The 20,688-nt window shown below is 39.8% G+C and overlaps 1 protein-coding gene across 15 annotated transcripts in view; it reads right to left on the reverse strand.

The window, feature by feature from the left end:
- The window catches only part of LOC146001631 (sodium-driven chloride bicarbonate exchanger-like), a 263,578-nt gene that overhangs the window by 80,140 nt on the left and 162,750 nt on the right, over positions 1-20,688 (reverse strand). For all 15 annotated transcript variants that reach the window (XM_083139193.1, XM_083139198.1, XM_083139197.1 and 12 more), the window contains one exon: positions 10,131-10,228. In XM_083139193.1, coding sequence (XP_082995319.1) covers positions 10,131-10,228 — 98 coding nt within the window. The remainder of the gene's footprint in view (positions 1-10,130; positions 10,229-20,688) is intronic.

Genomic DNA, 20,688 nt, shown 5'->3' on the forward strand with positions numbered 1-20,688 from the left:
TCAATATGTGCTTCAAGTTACACTGCTGCTTTCGTAACACTTAATTTTTTTCTTCTTGATTTTCCATTTCACAGGCGGTTCATCTCGTTCACGTCTTTACTCTTTCTGGAGTATGGGATCTCATCTATCCTTTTACTAACGTTTTATTATGACACCCACGGTACTCTTACACATATTTAATACAAGGGTTGGATAAAAAGTAATGGCAACACTGGTATAATTGGTACTTGACTGTATTGGCAGAGGAGCACGTGTTACATTCCTTCAAAGTAATCGCCCCTCATCTCTACGACCTTCTGTCACACGTATGGAAGGCGTCGTACACCGTCAGCGCGTCCATCTCTGTCGATGTCCCGCAGTGACCGCCCTATAGCACGTATGATGGCTTCGCGCGTGTCGTACTGCTTCCCGCCCAGTGGTTCCTTCATTTTGACAAAACGGTCGTTATCACACGGTCTCATACCGGTGAATACGGCGGATGTTCCAGTACCTCCCACTACCAGTTATGCAGGAGCGCCGTCACATTGTTCGCAGTGTGACACCTTGCATTGTCAAGCAGGATGATGGGACACCGTGCCGTCGCTTCCTTCTTAATGCGAGACGAAGGTGGTGTTGCAAGAAGGTGCAGAAGTAGGCTGCGTTGACCGTCTGCCTGAGAGACGTTGTTCTTCTTGCCTAAACATATTGTTAGGGCGCTTGCACTCTCGTCGTCTGCTTCAGAGCACTGCTGTTTTTGACTGAATAACATATAATCGCTCCCACTCACTATACTTTCTCGTCTGACATTCCTTTATCAGCCACGAAACGCTTGTGGCGCTGTGACTCACCCCTTTCACGGGACAGCAGTGTTGCCATTACTTTTTATCCAACCCTTGTATTTGTGCAATTTCACTGTACCAGCGGCTCTCTCCATAAATAAAAATAAACAGCAGCCGTGACGCTCTATACTTTCAAAGTTATTTTCTTGAACGAGGAGTGTAAAGTTAATAACAAAATAAAATAGCTATATGAATTTGCTATTACAAGGAAATTATAAAGAAGAAAAACTGTTCCTTCCTGTAGTGGCTCGAGTAGAAGTCTCTTCCAAGGTTATAATAATAACATTTGGCAATAAAACAATAGTTTATTATCATTATACTATTCAATTTTGTTACGGTCTGATGCCCCCCCCCCTTTATTCTTTTTCTGGCGACGCTCATGTAGTCGCCGGCAATAAAAATAGGACACCTACATCCTGAAATATTCGATTCTCTGCAAGGCGTTATGTTTGTTGCGTAACTCTACGGCGACAAGTGGATTTTAGTAGCAAATTTTCAATGGCAGGTTTCGCCACCGCCTTAGTGTTAGGTAACACACACAACGCCTTGCAGGGAAGCGAGTATTTCAGGATGTAGGTGTCCTATTATTATTGCCGGCGACTGTACATTACCCAAGAGTTACGCTAACCTTCCTTGATGGAACCAGAAAAATTAGTGAGGAGGCAGAGAGGAGGCGGAATAATTTCTCGGAGGCAGTCACATTTAATAAACCCCAAAATACTATGCTAAAATGTATACTGGGGCCAAAAGGCATTTATTTTTTGGGTTTCTTGTTTGTAGGTTTAAGGGAGAGGAATACTCGATCCACCCCTACTCGTTTATGAGCACGTCACTGTTAACCTTTCAAATCAAGTGCACCTCAATTGCATTCTGGAAACAAAATTAGAACATCCGTTCCCTTCTATCATCAGTAATGGGTAAATAATAAAACAAACATGTTCCGTCCTAAATCACACGGAGAAAGCGAGGGAAGTGATTGACAAATATGCAGTAGCCAGTAATACTAGCTTCTGGCGAAACTTGTTATTGAACAGTTGCTACCGAAATTCGTCCATCGCCGTAGATTTAGGCATGGAAGTTTCGTCTGATTAAAAACCATTGTAGTCCTTGTTCCTTGAATTTTCTGAATTCACGAAATACTTGGTTTTAACTTAATGCACAAAATAAGTTCTCCCGTTTCTGTAAAAGAAACTTAACGAAATAACTTCTTCCCGATGTTGCTAGTAACTAACGACCATATTTCCTTTTAAAAAAGAGGGAGAAATATACTTTTAGTAGAGTTAACAACACTGATTCCGCCGACCTTCGTGGCGAATTGGTCAGAGTAACGCGCTATGAGGTCCCAGGTTCGAACCCTGGGTATGGTAAGGGTGCTGCATTGTATTTGTCCCATGATTCCATTGCATCATTCATCCTCGTTGTCGCGATTAACCCAAGAGGCAGGAAAATGTCATAAAATAATCGAAAAAGAAAGAATCCTCATTTCATGTGCGGCCGCGGTGTTACGTTTTCTTCGGAGTACGCGTACATGCAGGGCCTGATTAACCTATGGGCAACTTGGGCAATTGCCCCGGCCCCCCCCCCCAAAAAAAAGGAAGCTGTGAAGGGCCTCCACCATAAAAAAAAAAAAAAAACCTTTTCACCTGCTGGCTGTGGTTGTGAAAAATTACATAAGAAGTTGTATTTTAAAAATAAAAAACTTCAATATTCTCGTATGTCTACACTCTTCTGGATCGAATTGTAGCACAGCTCTCAGTCGATCTGTTTGTAGCAAAGAGCTTATATACGCTCTTTGGTTTGTAGATATCTGAAGCTCAGTATACTTTATACCATGGATTGATTTGGCTGTGGTGTGGAAATAAGGCACACTTATTCAAACAATCATTCTCAGATACGATTAAGATGATAAATAATCCTACGAAGTACATAATTTTCTTTCGTTAATAACTTCGTATTAGAACTGTGAGTTTTTCTAGGGAAAAAACTGTGGAGATACTAGCGCTCTCTCTAGGTGCATCAGTGAACTACGGGACACCTAACTTTAAGCAGCGCTTTTGTGAACCGGGCTAACATAAGCTAACGGACGGCGGAATGTGTTTATTGTTTCCTTTCCAGTGTGTGACTTACGTGTTATCGTAACGTACCCGAAGGCAAACTGTTAAGTTATTGTTGAGTACTAACGTGTTCCTAACTAGACGGCTTACTTCACGTAGTACGATTGAGGACTTTTAAGGTAAGTATAAACGTACTGCGTGTTCTTTCCTTGTTTAATGTTTTTTACTAGCGTATTAGGCAAAGCACATGGCGGTTTATTAAAAGATTAAAGCACATGATCTTTCTCAAAAATGAAATTAGTGAAAAACAGGCTTCGTGCTGCCATGGGACAGAATCGCTTATCCAATCTTTGTTCATTAAGCATTGAACATGAACTTCTTCGTGAATTGGACTTCGATGATATAGTAGATGAATTTTCGGTGAGAAAGGCAAGAAAAGTGTCTACTATAGGTGTTAAGCCTTTGAGAATTTTCTTGAAGAAAGTGTAGTTACTACAATTTCCACAATGAACCTGTCGACCGTGTATATGTAGTGACATATTTAATCTTAATTGTAAATAATATCATTTGTAATAAATTATGTACGTAAGTATAAAGTACAGTCTACTGCTCAGTTCTCAGTTTCCGTCTGAACCCCCTTAGTATTTACTTTATATTGTAGCTATGGTGTTCACTCTTCATAATATACTCTAGACATTTTGACGCAGAATTTTACTGCTGCTATAGCGCTACAATTTTCGTCCTGTAACTTTATTTTACTGCGCTATTCTCCCTGCAAACCTATTTGCGATATGTTCGATTGTGGATGACTACCGATTCTAATATCAGGTCTACCATTTCAACTGCTGAAAATTGGTGGTTAACATATTGAGCTAATAAAGCTCCTAGTAAAAAAAAAAAAAAATGGGGGGCCCGCACAAAACATTTTGCCCCAGGGCCTCCACAAACCTTGATGCATGTATATAACCTTGGAAAGGAGGTGGGTGGTATAGCAACATCATTGCTGAAGGTGTTTTGAAAAATGCGGGTGCAACTGTTGAACAGTATGTGACAGCAGTTGAGAAAACGTAGTATTTTTATATAGGTAGCATTCTTATGGCTGTTAATATTTTCAACTAACTTAACGCAAGATATTAAGAAGCCATTCAGGGAGTTATGGTCAACCAAATCACATTTCGTTCCCAAATATAATTCCCGTGTAATTCTCAGTCAGTCGACAGACATTCTTCAACAAAGTTTAAATAGGTCTACTTCTACCAGAGGTGTAACCTGGAATTTTTGTCAGGGGGCAAGTACCAGGAGGATAAATGTGCCAATATTAAGAATAATGTCATTGAAGGGCTCGGGTGTGAAACATGGTGACATTTTGGTCATTTTGACATACAAAGTAAAATGTGCCATCCTTCAGTTTTCGAGTGAAATTGCCATGTCATACAATTTGCATTGGACTCAGTGAAGTCTTCTGAAATTGAACACAACACGAAAACAATTTATCTACAGTATAGCTTTTAATAACCTTTTATCTTAATGAACTCAGAAATTACCAAAATGTCACCATGTTTTACACCCGAGCCCTTCAATTAATAATAATGACATTATTATTATTATTATTATTGTTATTGGCATTTTTCAACACGTTCAATTTTACATTAGCTAATAATGGGAAGCAAGCACACAAACTATTTTTGAAAGACAAAAATGATTGAATATAATCCTTTTGTACAATGACAAGCGTAACTTTCATGTAGGACATGTAACATGGAGCGACGTAAAATAAGAAAATATATGTGCAACATGTTTAACACTAAATTGTGCACGTATTCAATGTTCCTTTATATATAATACAGTGGAACCTAGATAACTTGAACGTCAACAACTCGAATAAAACCTTGATAAGACGAATTTTTGTACAGTTTATGGGATGCCGTTCGAGCTCAATAACTCGAAGGTAGAGTATGAAAAACCTCTATGAGTCGAAGTTAAATTCTAATCACCTCTACAACTAGAAGTCGGACGGACCTCAATAAGTCGAAGTGTAGTAAACTTTAGACCTCTATAACTCGAAGTCGGCGATTTTGTCCCTCCATAACTCGAACCTTGGTAAGTCGAAATCCTTGATACCTCGATTTTTTCCCCCTCAAGTTCGAGGTATCAACGTTCCACTGTATAAATACATTACATAATCAATTCAATGCATTACAGAAAATAATAATATTGCGAGCGAGGTGAGGAAGAAAAGGTTTAGATCCAATATTTGCAATCTTAGAACAATATTGATTTAATAAGGCGCAAATAATTTCACGGGGCGACATGTCATTCTCTCTTTTACAACCTTTTTCATTTAGATCGTTCGGTGTGCAGGTCAGAATCCTGTCGCCCCCTATATACGGCTCTGAACTACTGTAAGAAAAGCAGGCATTGCGAGCGAAGCCAGCAAGAAAATTTTACAAAACGTATTTTTTATATTTTATATAATCTGAAATCGAGGGGGCAATGCCCCCTGTGGTTGCGCCACTGACTTCTACACAACTAAATCTAACGATGCTTTCCTTAAACCAAACTCCTCTACACGAATGCACCACCGCCAGGTACTGTCTACGTCTAGAAAGTTGCAGGGTGAGATTGATGTTGTAAGAGGAATGATCCCTAGAATCTAGAATAACCCTCATGCAGTTTTGTATTCCCTCCAGTCTCCGGATCAAAAATGGGGAATTCCAGGCGTTCGGTCGCGTCTTGCCAGGCATTGATCCATCTCCCGGCAGCCCAGGTCCTCATGGGAAGCTGATGCCTCCGCGTCTTCGGTGTCAGATTTCATGCCATAATTAACCTCCCTTCGCAGTAAGAGGATTGAGGAGAAACTCGAAGCCATCTTAATATCTGAACACAGGTTACTGCTTCGAATAACGAGGCTGTTCTGTAAGCTTATATGTTGGCGAAGGGAGTACAGACAACGTGGATTTTATGACTGAAAGAATGCTATTACACGTATATTATTTCCACTTCGCTATTTTACCTGTATTTCGACTTCTTTTCCATGGGCAAATGTTCCCAAGCCAGAAATTATAATAATATGTTGCAGGAATTCAAAGCCATTTGCAGATTCCTAATTCCATCATTTCGACTGGTTTACTCCTCTCATATAGAGTACGTGACTGCAAATGCACTCCATCAGTGGCGCATATAAAGAGGAATATCGAGCCATCCTCCTCAAAATGTTCTACCCGCAAATGTGTTGTACGGATAATGCTGACACGAGATAAGTCTCAGCACAGTCTCCTGTCCACTCGTGAATGAAGAGGCCAGTCTCGTCCGGATGCCTAAACTTGCTGTCCCTGTCTCCTCTAGATACCTAAACGCACGGCCATGAAAATAGGCTGCTGGGCAGAATTGCGCTGGCCTTTCGAGCAAATACTATCAGTTTGTATCACGTGGATTACAAAGACCAACTCTACAACGAGATCTTTCGCTCTCTTAAACTCTGAACACACGGGCTGGCAACAGTGCGAACTTCTGCCACCCGCCTAATTTCATGGCCGTGCGTTTAAACTTGAATCTAGTTTAAACGTATATAATATTCGACTTGAAGCTCTCTTGACGAAGAATAATGACTAGGCAGATTCACTGGTGTTAACAATCTGTTAGAAAAAGTTCCCAAAATTTGGAAACCTAACACCATTCATCTATTAGTCAATGTAATGCGCTTCAAAATGTATCCATTACATATTATGCAAAACTGCTCAAGGCACAGTCTTATGCATATTTCCCGCACAGATAGGCAAATCGCTTGGAAGTTGCTACAGTTTTACAAATGGAATTTCAACCATTGAAATGTAATCCCATCGAGATTGCGTTAACCGTTACTGTACTCGGGAGACCTTAATTCAGGTCGTTATTGTAACAAGTTCTAATTTTCGTTCATCATAATTATCCTCCTCTTGAAAGTTCAATCAATAGATCGTGTAGCGACAAGGGAAATAATCTTGTATTTAAAGACCTATTCGCTACGATCTATACCAAAGATCACACACGCCTCGAACCTAGATGCTACTTCTCAAGGTTTTAAAAATACACATCGAGTTACCAAGAATGAAAGGAAACAAAGTCTCTGTTAGGACACAGTATTTCTTAACCCCCGACAAATTACTACACACACGAGAGTACATAGCATATAAAATCATTGAAGTACAGTTAAGGAGATGATAAGAGCAACGCGCAAACAGACACACAGGCTACTAACTATAAAATTCATGTAGATTTTCAGTTGAATTGTCCACCTCCGGAATCTCACGAGTTATTTTTGTATTATTTAAAACAGAAATTATTATTTTTATTCGACAAGACGGAAGGAGCAATTAAAAATTGTAGCATAAAGCTTCAATTCGTACAATCTTTATTTTTAGTTATATTTTTAGGTAATTCTATACCTTCACATTTACTAACTTATGAGATACCACCGACTTCAGATTGATCGCAGGGATTTTATCCGGATATTGGATAATTTTATATCCGGGTTTTAAGTATACGGGCATCAGATATTCTGATATACAAATTATCCGGATATCCGAATGTGTACATTATCCGGACAGTTTTATCGTTTTACGGGCTATCCACATATTCCTTTATTCATAACGTTCATATTTCACTGTACGGATTATCTACAAATCCTTCATCAAATCTGTACTATCCGGATTATCCGTTGCATCCGAAATGGATACCGGATAATTTGAAATCTGGATTGTGTTGCCATCTCTAATGGATTGTTGTCTCTTGCGGCCAGACAGGTCGATCGATTTATTTTACCTTGAGCTGGGTCTATCAGTCGAATAAAATGTATCTTTGTAGCTTTAGCAGTATCCGAGATGCCGATAGTTGGGACAAGACATCGTTTTTCAGCTTTGCTGAGTAGTACGCACCCTACAATTCGTTTTTACTGATACGCGAGTGATTGTCAATGTGAAGGTTAATTTATGGCCGAGACTGATCATGATTCTAGTGTGCTGGAGGATTATTGTTATGATTGCATCTCGTAATATTGACCTGGCATGACGATGAGAACTTTACGTTGCCACCAAAATATCCACCAGCATACATTGCTGATGTTCTAGTGTCTAGCCAGTGGAAACGATTCTCTCAAGAACACTTGCAGTGAGTAGCCAATGAAAAAGCTTCCCTCTGCAAAGTTTGGCAGATTGCGACAATGAGAAAGAGTTATGACTTGATGAACTTCCTGTTGCAGAACTCAAATTCTGGATGAGTTCGGGGTTCGATGTGGCAGAAAACCAATGAAAAATAAATGAATACTTCTTGTCGTTAGTCTCACTAATCATTTCATCCTCGTAGTTGCGACTAACTCAAATGTACAACAATACAAATAAGATTTGTGGGAGAAGCTTGGATGAATCGTTACAAACATGAATATACACAATTTATCGCGCAAAGTTTGCATCCAAGATTTCCGCACAGCGGCACCAAATACCTAGAGTTTGGCAACACACATAACGCCTTGCAGGGAAGCGAGCATTTCAGGATCTAGGTGTCCCATTATTATTGCCGGGAAGTGTACGTTTATCGACAGCTATCTCATCGAATCTTTCCCGACGTGATTAACATAATAAGCAGCCAACTATGTCAAGTTGTATGGTCTATCTGCATTAATACGTTAACAACCTGGGTGATATTCGAAGGGGAGTGATGGTGGACCCTTTTCCCCCTCAGGTTCCCGGTTTTTGGCTATCGGGGAGCATGTATATAATTTACATATGATATTCCCAATGCATCAATAGTAGTCCCTGGAATCCTCCCCTGGAAAATGTTCGAATACCGCACTGTTAACGGCAGAGCGAGTCAAGTCACGTGGCATTGACTCCACAGCGCCCATCCCCACGCCAACCTCCTTCATACAAACCCAGTACTCGAGTACGCCTTCATATCTGTGCATCAGTGCAAACCGACGTCTGAAAGGGAGGCCAGACAATGCTATAGCATGGAAAGCGAGACGTGGGTACAATGGACGGTCCCTGTTCAAGGTTATGAAACACCGAATAAGAACACGTGTCATGGCTGTCACCTGTTGATGAAAATCAGGAGCTTTTTTTATTCATTCCTTCCTTTTGCTCGGGTGAATGCAGGCGCACAAAGGCAAGTTATATTTAGTCCACATGAATAATTTACGTCAGCGAACGGCAACTCTGCTAGTTACGAAAGTCTGCTTCCTTTCTTTATATGTTTACGACACCGACACTTCCAGATGTAGTTAATCTCTTTACTGTAACTACTACGTACAAGGAGCGACTGTGTATAATATCTTATCCCCACACTTTTCAACACTGCCAAGTGGTCCTGCCAAAAGCGCAGATTCTGGCGGGGTAGGTCAGTAATTCGAGCTACGGCCTAGCTGACCTGTTGCAACATTACTTGGATTTTCTGTCCCTTTTGGTTAATCGCGAAGATGGTGATGAATGGTAATACGATTAAATTGATGACAGGAAAACTACAAACGCACATTGACACAGCACAAGCCTCGCAGAGGATTGTACTGGCTAAGAGTCCAGACGCCAAAGCCTGCAAAATACAGTCCAGGATGTACCACGTGGAAGAGAGGTTGTTTTCCCGAGAGTAAAACTGTAAAATGAGTAACACTTTTTACTCGCACAGTCCTTGGTAACTGTAAGAGTGACGTTGGTTACAGTGAAAATGTGATTGGGTCGTTAACTACCAGATTAAAGCAAACTGAATCTATGTGCCCGACCTAACCTGCCGCCATCTTCATTTTTCTGCATAGATTTCTTTAAAGCTCAGACCAATGCACCGGTTTAATTTTTCTTATTGTCCTACTTCCTGTAAATATATATTTTTAAAAACTAAATAGTACACATTTACTTTCTGAATCGAAAGTATAAAGTTAGAAATGAGGACCGAAAAACTTATGCGATTTATTTAAATTTTTATTGAATATATAATATATATAATCACAATCTAACACATATTGAATATTGTATTTGCAGAAATTTTGCTTCTTTAGCTTAACATCACACCAAATATCATTAAAATCGATCCACTGGTTCTCGATTTGCTGAATTTTATGGACATTAATGCAAAACGTTCCAGATAGCGTCCCATTTCAAGATGGCAGAAGATAGGCGGCGCACCTCCACATTGGGGGGCGCATATACGAGTGTGTAGGTTCAGGGTGCAAAGTTTAGTGCGGTGTGTAACAACACGTTATTCTTTACAGACTCCTCTTAGGAAGCTTGCTTACCTTCGAAATCTTTCTCCGTGTAGCTCTGGTGTGTCTGATGGGCGCCAGGATCTTTGGGCGCCTCATCGTCCCCTGGATTTGGATCCATCACCCACGGCCTGCAACAAAGAAACAGGAATTAGAACTTTAGCCACGGGTCTAAAATGTAAAATGAATTTATAAATAACACGACACACGAGAAATACAACGAGGACAGACGTGAGAATACAAAAATGCAATGAAATTACTTACTAGAGTGCTGCAGGGAGATTTCGCTCGAGCGCCAAATAGTTCGCACGAACGACGCTAGATAGCGTACGGAATTGAGATCCTCTTCGCTCGAGCGAATAACCCTCGAACAGGCAAAACGAGCGGTATACACTCGAAGCCCGGTAGTACACGTATAACCGTAATTGATCTGAGGTAGCGGGCTCCCAAATATGGATCGTGAAGCAAAAGACCGCAGTGAATTGAAACTTAAGTAAACAGTCCTCATCTCTAGGCTAAAATTTAATTCAGTCTATCTTACCGATACACAGTGGCAAATGAAATTGTATGATAGTGGGCTGAAACTACAAAAGGAGGATCTACGATTATTGTCACATTAAAATGATATTCCAGTTTATACGCTCAAGCGTATGAGATCGAACGGATACGAGCAAGAGAAAGTGGTCCCATGCAGTATTCTACTACTTACTATTCTAAATTAAACATTCTAAGACGCTTTGCATTAGACGTGTTTACAGATTGTAAGCAATAACATAATTCCAGCCACCGATATGTTCGTTCTTGTGTTTCGGAGTCATAGTTCGTGGCGTTCAAGTGCCCGACCGACGAAAATCCAGGGGCGGGAGCAGATAATAATGTATATGCTTACAGTGATTCAGTAGGTAGTGTGATGACAGCCACGCGGGAGACCAGAGTTCGATTCCCGAGAGGTTAGTGATCCCGGATGTGATATTTGCCGAGTGTGCTCCATAAAGCTGCTCTGTGGCTCACCCAGCCGCCAAGCTCCTCTTATGCCTGACTTTGAAATTCTAAAAAAAAAATAGCAGGTAGTTCCTTGGACCTCTCCCATCCCAGTCAGGGGAGGGGGTTGACTCTAGGATATATCTATATAATAATGGGTACTTGGGGTTAATTCGGGTAAGGGGGGGGGGGGGTGGCCGGAACATGATCATACCTGCAGCATGCCCCATAACTACACATCCTCTAAGTGTCTTCATGGCACGGTACTGCACACAGGATAGCATTTTCTTTCTTAATTCTTTGAAGGTGTCAACAGTCTACCTAATACAAATTCATCCAACAGGATGATTGGTAATTAGATGATCTGGACGAAGAGAGAATCACATGTGCACACATCGACAGGTGACAACACCACAGACGAGTAGACTGGCTGTGGGTTCAAACGCCAGAGCTTTGTTAACCAGCCAAGAATGTAAATCCAGGATATGGTAGAAATTCGCTTTCAATGCTAATACTCGCTTGAAACTAATTTTCTATACAGACCAAGCCAGAGAAGATTTTCATAAAAATGTTGTATTATTATGCTTTTCAGAGCCTGGCATTGAGTGCCTTCTGAAAAATCACCCCTTAACCCCCCCTCAAGACTATGTGAACATGTGCATGAAAACTAATCCTTTGTACAAAAAAAAGTTTACATTTTTAGCAGAAAATAATAAAAAAAACTGGTTATCTGAAGAGATTTCATCATCGCCGCACATTGCTTCTCCATCGAGCTATTCGATATGTTCTCTCCCAGCAGACGTCGCTTCATGCATTTTTAAGGAGACCTAGCCACTCCTCAATGGCTCCTGTGAGATTATTTCAGCCTTTCCATCCAAATGACGCTCATCCTCGAGGTGGTGCCACTGATACCTTACCAATACCACCTTATACACAAAGTCTGAGAGCAGACTTTCTTTATATGCAACGTCATCCGTGGTAGGTCATGATCAAAAGCAGGCCCGTACCCAGGATTTTTTTGAGGGGTGGCCAAGCCTGAAACCTTGGTTTATAAAAATATATATGTATGTATGTATGTATATATATATATATAATTATGAAATATATGTCAATTATTAAATAATTATTAAATAATTAATAAATCATTAATTAATTAATTTGTATATATTTATATTTATAATAAACAAATTAATTTGCTACATTTATAAACTAGCAAATTAATTTCTTTAACGACTGGTTGTCAAGAAATTAGAAGATAAGTTAAATGTTTTAATAAGTATTAGATATTATTTAATTATTGCTTTTTATTAGAAAATGATAGGCCTAATTAAAATTTCATACTTTTATTGTGTTATGTTTTGATAATGGTGTAAATCTATTAATACTCTCGAAAGGAAATATTTCCTTATCACAGTTGTAGTTGTAGCCAGGACGAGAATGATTTTCGCACCCCCTGCACCGAATTTGAACCCTCCTACCTAGATGTAGCTGGCATACTTAGACATTGTAGAAATATTATGCACTTACTCTTTTCCAATGAATCCGATGAAAAGAAAACTTAGCACTCAAGAAATGTGACTAATAAAAGGACAGTCGGTTGTGTATCCCACAACATCTTCATTGAAGCTGTGTGTGTTATTGTTCACATCTGCAAAATCAATTGCAAATTAAAGATAACTAGGTGGAGGGACAAAAAATTAGAAACTTTAAGATGCCATTAGTTTCCTATTAAATTAACATGTAAGTGCATTGTTTTATTCCCGACGAAAGGAGGCGAAAAATGGAGGAGAAATTACAGGTCGGTCTAATTTCTATGTTCCAGGGGCCTAGAGTGACAATGACAACCATCTTCGCAGCTACGGCTCCATTTCTTACTAGTCCAATTTGATATAATTTTAAAATCATATCTACGACTGTAAGTACGTTTTTATCCCATGCTGTTACCAGCCCTAAAGAGAGAGAGAGAGAGAGAGAGAGGACAAGAGATGTATGCAACATTCACACACAGGCTGACATCTTTCTTTGTTATTCCTTCTTTGTATGTGTTTATGATGTTATTCTTAGTAAAGTATGTTTGAAGTCCAAACTAATTGCTTATCTTTGTTGTTATAACACAAGCTCTTCTCTTACTCTCGGAAAATTTTAATGGGGGGAAACATTTTAATAGAACAAGATCGTTGGTGGGAAGGTGGGAGATCCCCCTTCCGCCATGGGAATTCGTACCCTGGATGTGACCGCCGACGCTATGGAATTATCCTTATAATGAACATGTCTGAATGTGAATTAACCACAAAAAGAGGACATTTTCTCATCAAGACTGCAGTTTGAAAAAGTCAAAACAGGGAGTAAATATGGTGAACTGTCCCGACCAAATTGGAACATTTAGTAGCTTCGCATAAATGGTTGTAAAACTAAACTTACTAAATATAGTAGACTAAGACTTCTGGAGTCTGCCTCTCTCCAGAGATAACCCATTCATTTAAACTAGAAGAAAATCTAAATTCTTGCAAAATCTTAAAAATTATCCATGTTATTTTTGTAGGTTTGCATCAAAATATTTTATGGCTCGGGGGAGCCCCGCCTGGGCACGGGCCTGATCAAAAGTTATATCCGCATTACAATTGCAAATGCGTGTTAAATAGGCGGGAAAATTGGCAGTTTGAACGTATTTCCGGAGTGTGCGTGAAGAAAGAGTAAAAAAGCATCGTGACCTACCACTAGTGACGTTACATATAAATGAGTTGGCGTGGGCCTTGTGTACAAGATATTGCCTTTTCACACATGATAGTGCAGTCCTGCGTTATATTTAAGAACTATATACAGGGTTCCCATTTTGCCACACTAATTTCCCGGACTTTTACACGTAATCTCTAATAACTTTCCAGCCCAGTTTACATTGCTTTAACATGTATGAATTTTAAGTTTCCAACTTTAAATGTTAATCAAATGAATGACTTTAATTACTTACGGGACAGATACTTAGACTGGCGGAAACTGGTAAAAACAAGACGAAGAGCTAAACAGAACAATAAAGGAAGAAGATTTGGTAGAGTGTGCAAAATCTAGGACGGTGCAAGAATGAATGAAACTGTAATGTCCAAAAGGATAGTGAAAGCAAAACTATACTCATCTAAAAGAAGAGGATGAATCAAGATTAAAGTGGCTGGACGACGTAGGTAGTGAAGGCAGTGAAAGCTGGCTTTTGAAGAGGTGAAGCTTCGTCCGAGTCTTCCAGTGGTGAGTAGGTAGGTATTTTATACACAACAGATACAATCAACAAACATGTCTGAGAAAAATGTGAATGTGTTTTTATTTTTCTCTAAACCTGGCGAAGACCAAAACATCAAAATTTCAGGACTTGTCTAGGCTTTGAATGTTTCTACAACTCCCAAACTTTTCTATGACTTTTTATGACCTTTCCCTTGAGTTCATGAGTTTTCCAGATCAGTGGTGGAAACCCTGTGTGTAGAACAATCAACGAATTTAGTAGTGGGTGTAATATATAATTTGATCAGCGACTGATACGCACTCATATTACCATTTTCTAAAATTAATTGGAATTCACTCTCTCCAAGAAGAATTAAAGACTAATGCAGAGAGTTACAGGAAATACAGCACTACTTAAAAACAACCGAATAATGACAGTCGAACTGCAACTTGAACAAAAGTGCTGGATAAAGAGGCAGCACTGCTAAGTGAGAAGAGAGTACACACATACGCATGTGCGATTTCAACATAAAGCATGGTTCCCACACGCGAATCGCTTATTTTAGAAAGATGTTTAAAGGGCAGCGCAATATTTTTAATTTTGCATATCTTGGGAGGGTGGATACCAGCCTATATGGGTTGTTATGAGAATATATCTCCTCACCTCGCTGCTGATATGGCACCCTTAAAATACAGATGACAAGAAACCCATAATGAATGGGATCTAATTGTATACGTCACGGAACTTAACCGAAATGCACGATTTCAGCACTCCTTCACAAACTTTTTAATAACTGCACTCCCTGTTACAGCTGAAATTCCAAGTCGAACACAAACAAACGTTCCAATCTTGTAGAAGACATCAAGACGAAAAGCTTTCCGTCGTAACGTCCTGCTCGTTGAGGTCTCGTTTCGATCCTACGAGTCCTGCAAAAACGACATTTTCTAGACTTGCTTCCTGAGCGCTAGATAGTCAAAATAATAAATATCACGTTTATAGATACCCAAAAGCAAATACAATCCGGTATATTTTCCTTGGTAATTTATCTTCCAGCTCAGTACTTCCCTTCGTTGTATCGGAAGATTCAACGCGGCACACTTTATCTTAGATCACGTCTCACCTTGAGTGGAAGATTCAACACCGCACACTTTATTTTAGACCACGTCTCACCTTGAGACTTCATGTACATTCTACGATTCTTATGCACAGAAGCCGAGACTAAGCTCTTTATGGAAGGCGAATTCCTGTACACGCAATCGAGTCGCCTCACTAATGCGAGCGAGTTAATCTCGTAGGTGTACCACGTGACGTTCATGGAGGAAATTCCCCCAGTTATGTTCCGGAAACCGGTTAACACCACGGCACGTGTTGTAAATTCCAAAAAAAAAAAATATCCTGTAACGCAGGGGCGGCGCCAGAATTTTTCGACCGGGTGGGCAGAAGCTCCATATTGATAGATTACGGTGGGCAGTATAAATTTAAGACCATATATACTCGTATGTGCATGTAAGACGTATATGTATCCCCTCTCTCTTCCACTCCCGATTTTCTTCTTGCTTCTTTTCCCTTTCCATTTCAGGTTTTCCTCTTCATTCTTTTCTAATCTATTCTCGCAACTTGATCCATTTCCTTTCGCGTTGTCTCTGATGGACACAATTATTTCAACGAAGTGTTTATCCATGCGCAGCCATACATTCATAGTCACATTCTTTCATGCATATTAATACACTCCTCACAAAAAGTTTGGAATATTGTTACGTTAGACAATAGGTGATAGACACGGCCTTGGAATGCAACAACACATGATATCTGTCTGGTGGACGTTCTCGTCTTTAAGTCGACATATGCCACGGTGCCTATCACCTATTGCCTAATATTAATATTCCAAACTTGTGCCTAACATAACAATATTCCAAAATTTTTGTGAGGAGTGTATAATGAAACAAATGTGAATTTGGTTTAAATTTGTGTTGCATCACATTTTGCCCTTTGTGAAAAAAAATACAAGGCACATACTTGATTTTATGTATTCGGCAACAGTGATACAAAGTGCAATGGCATAGACGATCGTGATGTTTCTCGTAATTTAAATGCATGTTCCTGAGCATAGTAGTTTCATCGTATGAGTTTTTGACTGAAAGAGTTCTCTTCCTCCTTGGGGGTCACTTTCCTTAGCTTACAAAGTTTGTACAACTGACAAATATATCTGAATGTTTGAAGTAGGGGCGATTGGATGCCAACATTTGAGGGGCAAGGGCATATGTACTTTATTTTGGTAGAAAAGGCTTATCATAAAGAGGTCGTGTGCGGGGGGAACTGCATCCCCCCTCCCGCTTCCCCTAATCGCCGCCACTGAATGTTTGGATTAAAATGAACGTCTTATTAGGAATAATTTAAAACACACACAGAAAACCAATTCTTTGTTCATTATCCAAGAAGTATTCCTAGGCTAATGAAAGGCTATTTGGAGAAAATATCACTCAAAGTAATAAACAAGTAAGATTGAAAAAATCTATTCAGAATTGAAGAGATTATTAGCTAAGTTGATATTAGTTTTCTGAAATAAGTCATGTTACTCATGCGGGAGAAGCAATCCACGTATGGTTACATGAACATATTTTTTGAGGTAACACCGTGCCAGGAATAATTCATCTATTTTTCATAGATGACTTGGGTTGTATGGCATGACCATTTCGAACACACTAGAATGTCAACCTCCTGTCCTGTACAGCATACCCTGCAAACGTTATTCTTGCAGGGCAACGAGTCCCTGACGCCTGGAACCACAGTGGAAGTAATAATTTATGGGGGTTTGTATTTTGAGCGTCCGCGTGTGTTTGTTTTCGCCCCTTCGTCACTTTCTAATCACCATTGAACCTTATCGTCGTCATTATCAAAATCAGCAGAAAATGACTTAAAATAAAACAAATCATCCACAACTTACTCTTCCAAATTGTAGTTTCATTCCACTTCGAAAGTTGAGGTGGTGGTTTCTACTAATGAAACACATTGCACAATGTTCGTTAGTAGATAAAGGCAGCTAATTCCGTGAACAATGACATTGTTTTCCAAAACTCTCAAATATTTGTCTCAGGCAATACGGACGCATCTTCTGTGGAGGTAAAATGACACGTTTGTTGCGAGTTCTTTCTGTATATTTTTCTCCAATGGCATAACACTGTCGCATTATAATGAAGAGGTCCTGTGTTAGACTCCCCCCTTCTCTGGTGGAAGCACAATGCACACTGGTTCGGACTACACGTTAAACTGTAGGTTTAGTCCCTATTAGCCTATCTGAGCATAAAAGTGGGCTTAAATACAAACTCACAAAAAAGTCTTCTGGATACTTCGTGACATAACTTTTATCTTTACTTCAAATGCATGTACAGATTCTGTCGACATTTTCGGCTGATTCATGTGGCAAAATCTATGTGTCGGACAAGGATTTCTAAATATGATAAGCCAGTCATTAGTAATTGAATAATTCTGTAGCTTTTTCCATACATAACTGGTTTATTAAAATTTATTCACTTCGGTATTGTAGTGATTATTGTGATTCGTTCTTATTAGTAGAACGAATATAAAGTTGATATTTCGCATACCATATTGATATTTGAAGATGACAGGTATATAAAAATTGTAATGAAATAAAAAAAGGACACTTCTGGAATTTCAATGCAGAGACAATTAAAACTATACTATACTCTCTAGCATACTTAAACCCGAAGGTTCCATCGGTTTCTATCCGGAGCAAGATCAATCCAATCTTTCCCATCCTTACAGATTTCTTTTAGGTCCATCTCAACGTTATCCCTCCATCTTCGTCTTGACTTTCCTACTGGTCTCTTACCATCAGGTTTCCCAACAAGAATCCTGTAAACTATTCTTTCCTCTGCCATTCATGTCACATGGTCTTCGCATCAAAGTCTTCTTGATTAAATTATTCTAAAAATAATTAAAAAGTCTAAATAATTTATTGTGTTGCTGGAGGAAGTAACGCTAAGATGATGTTTTTATTTGTTTATTTGGAGATTATTTCAACCATACTCAGGCCGCGATTTACATACGTATGTGGAGGCCCGGAGCTGCAGTCCTCAAGTTCACCCTAAATTCTGATCTAATCTTGATCATACCCTGCATAATTTTGAGCCTCCTAACCCTGCTAGCTGCTTCTAATCATAGAAGTATTAATTTGATCACAGTTTTTTTTGTTTCAATAGCTCTAGTAATTACTTTCACTTTCTAATTACAAAATTGGCTTTTATGGGTTGATAATAATGTGGTTGAGTGTAAGAAAAGGCATGATCCTTAATCTCCGCCAAAAAAATAAGAGACAAACAAATAAATAAATAAATAAATAAATAATATGTGAACATTTCTAGCATAGATAATATTCACAAGTAAAATATACATGTTATGGACACCCGAATACACTTATTTATTGAGTCATTCACATATTCCCAAGTATATGTACTTGGTTGGGTGGGCAATCAGGTGGGCACAGGAATTTTTGGCCCACCTGTGCCCACCCCCGTCGCCTGTAACGTGTCGACGGGTGCCTTCTGCCTTTTTGTCTAGCTGAAACATCGTTAGTGGGTGCTGAATGCTTTCCAAGTGCCATAGGGTCCTTTTCCATACTCTCGGAAATTACCACGATTTCCCTTCAAAATTCTTGAATGGATTGGAGGGCATGATGTCCGTTGAATATCGCCTGGAAATTATCTTTCATTTAATCTAGGGCAAAATAAAAATTATTATATTTATGATAGCCGATAAAAGATAGAATTTTAGTTAATCGGTATTCCAGGAGAATAGTCGAAGTAAAAATTACTTAGTTCGAAAAGCACATTGTAAAGTACAAAAATCAGGTCAGAAGCAGAGGTGGCCGGCCACCTCTCTGAGCATCTCGCCCTCACTCTCTAGAAGACATGAGGGGGAGAGTGTGTGAGCGTAAGGGCGATGTAGGTCCGTGAGGGAGGTTGAGCCGAAATGACCACATTCAGTGGCCGAATCAGAAATTAATTACTGCCGGCATGCTCCTATGCACAGGCCTGTCTTTTAGTACAATCCTTTTTTTGTGTATAATTTCTTAAATAATACATCGATTCTCATTTTCTCCCTTCTATCACCACAGATGGATTTGATGTTTTAAGTCCACTTTTTGCACAATAAGGTTAATCGGGTCTGGACCTAGAGTTTAAAGTGGGATCCGAACCACTATGTGCCTCCACCGGGTATCGAACCCTGTACCCCTTGATTACAAGGCAACGACGTTACCACTGCGCCATCGGGGAGGCCCTTATCACCACAGAGACAGAGAGAAATGAGCGAGTACATTGTTGGCCATTGCGTAGCTACTTGTGCGATCAGCTCCAATAAATAAGTGCGAATTTTTTAAAAAATACTGCCGCTATGCTTTTTGGCATCTTAATTGCTACCGGTATGCCATACCGTCTCATACCGGCCCAATTAGACTACTGACCACATCTGGTCAAAAATTAAAGTTGTCATATTCTAGCAGTCCACAAATAAATGTTTCTACGAGAGTTTTCAAAATGTTCAAAACTGGATTTTTATGTTAAGAGTTTGTTTCTTTTGTATCGTTCAAAGTGTTTGTGAATTGTTCTTTGATTCATCTCGCATATACTCTGTCCCATGAATCTGTGGAGCAAAGCCGCGCATAACGGCGGAGAAGGGGGAGAAAGCAAGTGGACGATGCGAAGCAGTGCGCGATCCTGCAAACAGCCGGTAGCTGCAGTCACTTACCCTCTCATGAGTTTATTGACCGAGCCCTCTCGAGTCACTTCTAGCGCAGAAGACTCGTTTTCGTTCGCTTGCTCCAGAGATCCCTGGGACAGAGCATAACACCATTCATCCCCATCGTCAAGACTAGCCAAAAGTGACAGAAACGGCGGAATGATCAAATAATTTATATTTGTTCATACAATGCAGTCAAGGGAGCATCGAACCTTGTATCTACAGAAATCTCCGCGTAGGAACTAACTTTGAACAACCTCACGTCACGTGTTGATATCAATTGGAAATAATTAGAAGGGGAAATCGTTGGCAGGAGGCCTCCGGTATCTGCCGCCGCTGCCAACAGATGGAACGGACGAGGTTCGCCAAATGCGTTATGAAAACCCACTTCCGCCATTTTTTTGAGCATTTTTTTTCCTCTGTGCGTTCCATAAATAGCGCCCCTGCGAAAGGAATAGTGAAACAGAGTATCCCTGCGGACGATTCCATCCAATGGGAAGGGAGGAAAGAGAGACGAAAATAATTGAAAACATTCTCTCTCTTAATAAATCCGACGTCTAATCAAATGGGATCATCAGCGCCGCACAGCGTCCAAATGGTGAATTAAAATGTCTGCCCCTTTATGTCGGAACATTCTCCTATCAT

The sequence above is a fragment of the Lepisma saccharinum genome, chromosome 17 (genome assembly GCF_977018435.1).
Source record: "Lepisma saccharinum chromosome 17, izLepSacc3.1, whole genome shotgun sequence".
NCBI classification, from domain to species: Eukaryota; Metazoa; Arthropoda; class Insecta; order Zygentoma; family Lepismatidae; genus Lepisma; species Lepisma saccharinum.